Source organism: Vigna unguiculata, chromosome 10, assembly GCF_037176805.1.
Source record: "Vigna unguiculata cultivar grain cowpea cultivar isolate G323 ecotype 2 chromosome 10, ASM3717680v1, whole genome shotgun sequence".
Lineage (NCBI taxonomy): Eukaryota > Viridiplantae > Streptophyta > Magnoliopsida > Fabales > Fabaceae > Vigna > Vigna unguiculata.
In genome coordinates, this window is record NC_140801.1 from 13,787,344 (window position 1) to 13,797,196 (window position 9,853).

General features: G+C 29.9%; 1 protein-coding gene across 1 annotated transcript; it reads left to right on the plus strand.

Annotated features, from left to right (window-relative positions):
* The first annotated feature begins 8,471 nt into the window (after window positions 1–8,471).
* Window positions 8,472–9,383, plus strand: LOC114167251 (multicystatin). The gene is made up of 2 exons (XM_085667603.1): window positions 8,472–8,914; window positions 9,006–9,383. Exons 1-2 carry the CDS (start codon window positions 8,516–8,518, stop codon window positions 9,192–9,194), a joined length of 588 nt encoding a protein of 195 aa, XP_085523729.1. The 5' UTR covers window positions 8,472–8,515; the 3' UTR covers window positions 9,195–9,383.
* Window positions 9,384–9,853: the final 470 nt, after the last annotated feature.

The window sequence follows — 9,853 nt, forward strand, 5'->3', positions numbered from 1 at the left end:
GCAGAGTGCACTTTGTCTCTCCAGACTAGGGTTTCCGCCATGGAGGAATGAGTGAGGCTGCGCATTTGGCCTCTTTGACGGTTACTGCCATGGTGGACTCCGACGCATTGCTGTTCCGAACGCGATGGCTATGGTGGTGTGCGACGCTGCTCCGACGAAGGTGTGCTCACGGTGTTGTGGTGCAAATTTGTTTCTGGCTCAAGCGTGGAGGCTCACAGTGGTCGCGCTTCGTGTAGGTTGAGGTTTCCGCTACTGTTTCACGTTTTCCAGCAAGTGTACTGATGGAGGATGGATGTTTCAATGGCTGGTGCGGTGGCTGACTGTGAGGTTTTGCTGCAGATCTTTGTGAATCTAGTTCGTCCCACCCGTGGATTGACTTCGTGTTGCAGTTTCCATGGCTGTTGCTCTCACATTTCCGCTGCAGGTGCATCGCCTTGGTTGTGCGGTGGCGGCGCAGATGGAAAAATGGTGACGGTGAGGTGCATAGATGATGGAGGCTTGCGACAGTGGACGGGTCTCGCAGGTGCAGGCACGGTGCTGGTCCAGGTGCCTGGAGCTCGCTACATTTGCACGATGGTGCAGAAGGTTGAAGATGGTGGAGTTGCGGTGTCGGCGATTGACGGCGAGAGTGGCGGCTGCCGTAGCTGACCTGATGAAGGCTGCTAGGGTTTCCAAGAGAAGAAGCTAGGGTTGAAGATGATGACGTGGCACGCCCTTATTGGTTCACATGCATGTGCAAGGATTAATGCCACGTGGAATGTTTTAATTAGACAGATTTAAAAGTTGGGGATTGCCATATGGAATGATCTGAGTGAGTTGGGTTTAATTGGTAGGAAGGGTGTAAATATACATATTAGGAGGTGCATAATAGGTTTTTAGTGAGACCCATTTAGAAAGAAGGGAGTGTATAAGTAAAAACTGGGGTGCAAAAGTGATTTTTCCAGAACGTGCTAAATTCAGCCTTATTTAAAGTTGTTCTGTAACTTCAATCAATTTGTTTTCCCACCTTGAATGAGCTTAATCTTCACTTCAGTTGCATCAACAAACCTTAAAATATCCAAAAATAATTTATGCAGCTAAAAATCACTTTTTAAGACATTTTTATCACACAAGCTCAAATAGCCTAATTATCAGAACTGTTAATTAAATCACTCTTTAAGCATACAAATTCAATTAAATACCCAGAATTAAACACTGAATGAGGACAAAAATACGCACTCATCAACAATCATATTACAAGGAGCTTTGTGATTCATATTGTGGACAATCTTCACTATGACCAGTCATTGCACCAATCATTGCAAGCTTGTAACTCATACTTTAAGCAGCCACCTGTCCAAACCAATTTTGAACCATCTCTAAAGCACTTGATGAAGCAATTCCAAAAAGAAAAATAGTACCATTATTCAGGAGATTAAAAATCAGATTGATGAAATTGTTACCACATTGAATAACATGTAACAAAAAAAAATAGTACCATCATTACATTTTGATTTATCACAAATTTCAAAAACTTATACAGGTTGTACTTGTGATTCTAGCATGTGTGATATATGTGTTGATATAAATTATGTTATATTTCCAATTCTTATTTCACTTGCATATCCAAACTTTTGTTCATATGACACGATTCTTGATGACATTCATAAAGCACATGAAGTTCCTGTTCATATTGATATTCCTATAATTTATGCTTATGTAGATTGCTTTGTTTCTTAACTACATATTGAACTTTTATTCTTCCCAGTCTTCTTTTAGGGATGAAATCTTTATGACCCCGTGTTTAAAGATTAACGACACATATTTATACACACATTTATAGATTTATTGTACAGTGACTACACTTTCTAAGTGTTTATTTTCAATTATTATCTCATTTCCTTTCAATAGTAATAAACTGGTTTCAATGTACATATTTTCTTTAATTTTTTATTTTTAACTCATTTAACATTTGCTCACCATAATTGTTTTATAGATATTATTTTTTGTTTATTCTAGTTGTATTGGATTTTTGTTGAAGTAGACGAGCCCCTCAAGCTAAAAGAGTTTTCATGATAACAAAATGATTATACTACCAAACGAGGAAGTCTCTAGTTAAATGAGAAACAACATTATACAAGTAAAATGGAATCTCTAATTGAAATATATACCTGAAGTGCATGATTACCGTGTTTTGCATATGAAAATATATATTCTAGACAAGTGTTCTCATATGTTTAATCTTTGATATTTAAGTTTCATAAGTGTTTATATAAGATGGATGTTTGGCACATGAAATAGACAATTTAGAATGAGTTGTGTCATTTGGTTAAGATTTTTCTTTTCTTTAATATTTGATTGATCATTTGAATTAATATTTTTATCTAGTCATTTGAAATTGAGAATTAATTAAATGAGCCACAAGGTTAAATAATTATCTTGTGACAATTGCATTCCAAAAGAATAAAGTTTTTGAATTAAATGATAAAGTCATATGGATATTTGGAAATAATAAATCTAACTAAAGACCAAATTATTGATTGATTATAATTATAAAATATTATTGCTTCAATGAAACAATTGCAAAAATCATATTAAATTGAGTTTTTGATGAGTGCACATTGATGCCTTCATTTAGCCTTTAGTCTTGGACTCTTAATTTGTTTTTGTGCTTTAAAAGACTATCTTAATTAAGATTTATTATAATTGGGTTTACTGAGCTTGAGATATAAAAATATGTTAAAAATAGCTTTTTAATTTCACAAATGTTCTTTGGATATTTTAAGGTGTGTCAATGTAGTTGTAGTTAAGTTGAAGGCATTGAGGGGTGAAAATAAATTTATCAAAGATTCATCAAACCTTAAAGATAAATACAAGAATAGCAAATAATTAAAACCACAAGAATCCAAACCAAGCATTACATGAAGAATGCAAGAAGGCATGAAAAAAATGAAGAAATTTTGCTAAACCAGGAAAAGGGTACGGGCAACAAAAAATTGGACCTTGTGATTTTTTATAATTTTTCTACAAAAAGGGGTTTGATAATATGTAAATCTTTATGATAAAAGATAATTTAGGACAAATATATCTTTAGAAATTTCATTTGATATTTTTAAATAATTATCTTAATTTTTATCAGTAAATAAAAAAAGATAATATTTGCTAAATCTTTTTGAATGTGGCAAGATCTTCTTAAATCTTTTTAGATCTTCACTACAACAAAATATATCCTGAAGATATTGGATTATTTAGAAGATAATTGGAGGAGATTACATTATCAGAAAGAAGAGTACAACAACAGAAAAGCTCAAAACAAAAGCTCAATCCAATTTCTGTAAAAAAAAGACTTAGGGAAATATATTATAGAAGCTTAAGGAACCCTTTTAGGGGACTTAATTTCGTCATCTCCACCATTGTTTTCTATTTTTATGCTATTTCTACATTCCATGGAGTGTTAAGCTTTTGGGGCTGATTATGTTGAAATTTTATTATGGATTTTGAAGTTAGAATGAAATAATTTCTTTGTTCTTTTATTACTTTTGTGGTTTATATGTTATATATGTGTTCTGTCTTCTAATCAAGTAAAAAGTAATACTTTTTACATTGTTACTAACCATCACGTTGTTTAATCTATTTTCATAATGAACATAATAGTTTAATGATTTTTAAATTTAATTGAGACTACTTTGATTTTATTTAGAAACTTCCATGTGGTTAAATGAGTTTTAAGCAATAATTGAGACTTTACTTTGATTAAAGATAATAGATTTTTACTTGTTTAGGAGACAAAGGAATAAACATGGTTAGAAATAGAAGAATTTGATTGAGATTGTACTTTGGTTGAATTTGCTATAAACAATCTAAAAAGTTCTCACTTTTAATTGAGATTGTACTTTGGTTAATACTGAGAATGCCAACAAATTAATTGAGACTTTATTTTATTAATTTAAGAATCTGAGACACTATTTAATTGAAAAATAATCGTTAGGTAACCAATGATGAATCCTATTATGAAAAAGTAGTAGAATCAACCCATTTTCTTTATTATTGTTTTAATCTCTTTTTATCGCTTTCCAATTTTCTTTCTTTCTTTATTGTATTATTTTATTATTTAATCTTTTTATTTTATCTTTAACTTCTTGTGTTATTTTTATTGTATTTGAAATAACCCTTTTAGTGTATAGATTTCATAAGAACTAACTTGTTAGAAATCAATTTTGTGTTCGTTGGAAAGTGACTTAGGGTTGACTTTACACTTTCTATTTTGTTGACTACTATCTTAGCAATATTGAAATTGTTGTAGTTTAGTAGTATTAATTTGATATTGTCAACAATGGCGCTATCAAATTTGGCATCATTGTTGGGGAACAAAATTAGAAGTTTTATTATTTTGGTTCTTATTTTATTTTATTTTTGTTTATCACTAACATTTTATTTTTCTTTATTTTTGCTAACATTTATTTTATTTTCTTTCGGTATTTTAATTTGGTAAAATTATTTCTTTATAATTTTTATATAGTTTGTCTAAAAAAAGTGCAAAATAATTTTTCATATGAATATAATCAACAACGTAATTTTAAAATGGACTATGATTATTATCCACAACAACCATGTGGTTTTCAGCAGCAACCAATTGTTACACCTACTATTATGCTTGATATAAGTAGGTTAACTATGTGTGAACTAAATGATCTATATTTTAGATCATTTTTTTGAAAGATGATTATCAACAACCATATGAGTATGGTTCTCAATAACAACAAACACAATTAGTTGCAACATCTAGGGATCCAACTCTAGCAAAAATGATGAATATGATGGCTGAGGTGATGAATGCATCTCATGAAACTCACCAACAAATAAAGGAATTCAAACAAAAGATGGATGCCATGAACTAGAGCTTGTAGAATTAGTTGGAACAATTGATCACTGATGTGAACGAGTGCAAGATTCAAATGTTAATTCAACCAACAATAGAATCACATCATGATGATATATCTACTAATGAATGTAATGATGTTGCTCATTGTGAATATAAATTTTTATATGTTTATGAGAATATGAGTACATATGATCCTTTTCAAGAGAAACATTGTGAGGATAATGCAATGAAAGAACCAAGTGTAGTGGAAGAACCACGGGAATTAAAAGATACACTTAAAGAACCTACTATTATAGTTGACTTGGTTAATGATGAAGCACTAGAGTCTACTACTTTAGGTTCAGAATTTTTGTCACAAGATGATGTCGGATTATCTTGTTCCTTTTAGAAGATTATTGAATATGGTGAAGATTGATTAAGAAAACCAAGGAAATTGCAACTAGACATTAAGATAGCAAGCTATCTAGATGTGAAGGTTCCTTTCCAAGATTCTTGAGAAGAGAAGAATGGACACACACAAATAAGAGTGGACAACACATAAAAAGAGTAAAACTCAAGTCACACACACAAAGAAGAAAGCATAAAATGGAAATTAAAGGAATGATAAAAATGTGAGAAGCACGCCACTACAAGGCTAGGCTTCATCATAGAAAAGTTAGTTTATAATGTACACATAATGTTTAATCTCATATTAGAGCTAAAGGCAATTCACAATATAAAAATGAGGACAAATTTCACCTTACAAGTCGATTTTATACGGTTGCGTTAGGTTTAAAATTTACTTTTTAACTACTTTCCTTCACTTCTCTATTTACTTTGGTAGCTTGCCAAAACATTATGCAGAAGACTTCAACTTGCATCACTGTTGGGAGGGTGAGGATCTTTTGTTCCCATGAATGTATGCATATATGTTATTTGCACTAGGGTCCACATTATTTATCTATTCTCTTCCATCTACTTATTTGCTTATTTTTTAGCACTCCCTTAGTGTTGGTTCTAACCTGCACTTCATCTGTAGAACACAAAGTCCTTCCCCTGCGTAAAAATTGTGAAGACTTCTACCCATAGTTATACTAATTGTAGGAGTTTACTGTCTGTGTAATCTTGTAATAATACTAAAGAGTTCACCATTTATTAGGTACCTTCTATACAACATGTTTACTTGTAATTCCAAACTCTCTCATTATTTGCACTGTTTAGATCACTTAACTGTCCACTACTAAAATTTTTCATATTTTATGTGATCTTTTTGTTTAAATTTATTATAAAACTTTTTAAGAAAATATTTTTTTACTATTTTTCCTAATAGTTTAAATTGGTAGAAAATTCTTTCTGGATAATTATTTCTTAAAAATATATAAAATTAAAATATTTCTTACAAAATTTTCTACATAATGCAAAATAATTTGCAAAAAATTGATAACAATCTTACAAATTATTATTCATAACAAAGTTTATAAGTATTTTCTAAGAAAACTTTTATAAAAGAAAATTGGGAGAAATTGTATGCTTTTTTAATAGTGTTCTTCATAATTTGACCTTTCCAATTTTCCAATAAACTAAAAGACTTTTATGTTTTTTTTTTCTTTCTTATGAATACCTATAAAAGATGAAAATAAAATCAATAATAATTTTTTTTCTTACAGTTAGTTTACTGGTAAGTTATTTATATTACGTTCTTGGAAAGCTTATATTTTGTTAGAAAATAATTACTCAAATAAAACAATTAATAATAAAGTTATTATAATAATTAGAATAATAATAATATTGACATGTATATAAATCAAAGAATATTGATCAGAGAACCAATAATTTTTATAACAATAATAAATAAGAGATAAAAAATAAATGAGATAAGGAGTATAAATAGCCCAAGTTAAGGCATGCATAGCGCTATCATTAGAGAGAAAACGCCTCCACTACACATGGCAATAGAAATACACAATCGTATGTGTTTAAAATCATATGTGTTTCTCTCCCAAGATACAACAACTCGTCAGATCGATCGAGTGTGCAGCGAAGGATCTCTGAACCTTATGAACACCACTGTTCTAAAAGATAATATAGAGAAGAAAAGAAGAACACTTCTGAGAGAACTCTAATGTTTGTTGTCTTAGTTGTTGTATTTTCTTCCATGACTAGATGATATTTATGGGTAGAAAATAGAGACACAAGAGTATATTGTAATCAAAAAAAATATAGTCGTTAACCATAAATAGCATTAACCCATAAAATAAAAAAATCCATACAAATATAAGTAACAATAAAACTTTTATTTTAATTATTTAATTTTTAAATTATATTAAAATATTTCAAACATATTTAACCATGCACGTGTTCTGATAAATTCTTACGGTATCAAAAGTAGTTGAAAAAAAAATGCATATCTGTCTAACAAATTTAAAATAAATTTGAACATACTATTCGATTAGATAAACAATCGATCAGATACGTCAGTAATGTTAAATAAATAAAATTGAATAAAATAGATTAATTCAGTAAATCCAAAATTCAATCCGTTAATAGCTAATGTTTTGTCATAAAATATCTGTCATTTTGTTTTGTTTTTATTAATTATATAAATTTCCAAAAAGAATTAAGAAAAAGAAAACGAAATAAAAAAAAATTTACTTATCCACATCAAAACACGTTCTAAACATTGGGTGAGTCCACAAACCTAAATATCGCCTGTAAGTTTCATATAGTTTGTACGACTTAAGAACGATGACAAAAAAGTCCTTTTGTTCACATCCAAACACATTCTCAACATTGACCAAGTTGTGTCCATAAATATTCATCCAAGAACTTAATTTAGAATAGGAACGTTCTCCCAACGGTGTTCTTAATGTCTTTTGTCTTACTCTTAGATAATGTAGAATTATCGACTGTACCTAAATATGACACACGCTAGAAAAATTGTTAAATTTACGAAGTTAAAACAGAAACAATAATTTGAAAAAAAAAAAAAATCCTGAATTCGAATTTTCTGTTAAATTTTACTATATTGTTTATTTTTAGAATATATTGATGTATATTAATTTTAAAATTTTAAAATAACTAAAAAAAATAGAACTTAGTAAAATAACTATAATTTTTAAATAAATAAAACACTACTAAAAAATTTATATTTTCTATCAATTTTATTTTAAAATATTTTAAAAAAATACTTATAAATTTTATTATAAAAGAATTATTTGTAGGAAACTTATGCTAATTTCTTTTAAAATATTTTATATAAAATTTTTTACAATATTTGTAAAAAATATTTATGAATTTTATAATTTTATAAAAAATAATTATTTATGAAAAATTACTTGTTAATTAAATTTTTTAAAAAAAATAGTAAAATAAAAATATTTTTTTATAAGATTTTTTTACAAATTGTGAAAATAAAATATGTAATATAAGAATTTTTAACGGTGAAATAACTAAAATTTTAAAAAGCTCTAGTAAAAAATTGACTCAATAAACATGCAATAAAATACAACCTATGATTCAAATTCTTGTCGGTATAAACATCCACGTGTAAAAAATAAGAATACTTGATTTTTGTTTTTTTTTTCATCTCACATCATTGTACTGTTTCCCAACCACTTTGGTATATTTTTGGGTATAAAGAGTGGTAGAAGAGAGAGTGATGAAGAGCAGAGAAATATGGCAACAGCAACAGTAACTGTAGGTGGCATCACTGATGTGCCTGGATCTGCCAATAGCGTGGAGATCGCAAATCTGGCTCGCTTTGCCGTTGACGATCACAACAAAAAGCAGAATGGAGTTTTGGAGTTTGTGAGAGTGATAAGTGCAAAACAGCAGGTGGTGAGTGGGATCTTGTACTACATAACCTTGGAGGCCAAAGATGGTGAAACCAAAAAGGTGTATAAAACCAAAGTGTGGGTGAGGGAATGGTTGAACCCCAAAGAGGTGCAAGAATTCAACCTCGTCACTGATTCAGCAATAGAAACAAAAGACGGTGGAGTTGGCGATGTTCCTTCTGATACCCTTCACATCGAGAATCTCGCTCGCTTTGCCGTTGATCAATACAACAAAAACGAGGTTTACTTTTATTCTTCTTCCTTTCTTTATTTCACTAGGGAACCATTATTCGATGATTGATTTTTGGTGCGTGATTTTGTTGATGACTCAGAATGCAAATTTGGAGTTTGTGAGGGTGATTGATGCGAAGGAACAGGTAGTGGAAGGGTTCATATACTACATAACTTTGGAAGCAAAAGATGGTGAGAGTAAAAATGTGTATGAAGTGAAGGTGTGGGAGAGGTCATGGTTGAACTCCATAGAATTGCTGGAATTCAAGCCTGTGGATGTTGCTGTTTGATCCTCTTTCGGTCTCATAATAGCACTTAGAAAGGTGAAAGTTTCAGCACATATCTGAAGACTGCTTTAGTATGCATGTGTGGTATAAATAAATGTAATTAATGCTACCTACGATGTATGGGGTGCATGAAGTCCACTACAAATAAATGTTATATATCATAGAATTATAACTAATGTTGCGGATTATGTATTTATGTGCGTATTATTAAGCTTATTGTGTGTATTAATTTGTTTGAATCACGGATATGGATGCATTACTGTGGTAAAAAGGTGGATGTTGGAAGTGATTTTGAGTTGATGAAAAACTCTGGTAGAGATCGTGAAGAAGTAGGAAATAAGTTGTTTGGCTGGTTTGCTTCGTGAGGTCAATTACAATAATTATAGTTTTTCACTATAAAAAATATTGTATATTAATTATGAAAAATTCCTTAACTATTTTGTTAACAAGTTTTTCAATAGATTAACTACAAAATTCCCAAAAAATATTCCATCACTAAATCTAGGTAGCCAAATAGAGAGATTAACTGCAATCTAGGAAGTTTTATTATCAATCTATGGTTAAATATCTTCGGAATCCAATATACTCTCTAATTAAATTGTAACTAATTTTTTTGTTTTTTTTTTCATTATGGTGTGTTTGGATGAGACGATTTAAAAGAT

Excerpts from the sequence above, each read along its gene's own strand:
- LOC114167251 (XM_085667603.1), top strand. The coding sequence starts at position 8,516 with ATGGCAACAGCAACAGTAACTGTAGGTGGCATCACTGATGTGCCTGGA. Across the intron at positions 8,915-9,005 it reads ATCAATACAACAAAAACGAG|AATGCAAATTTGGAGTTTGT; the intron begins GTTTACTTTTAT and ends TTGATGACTCAG.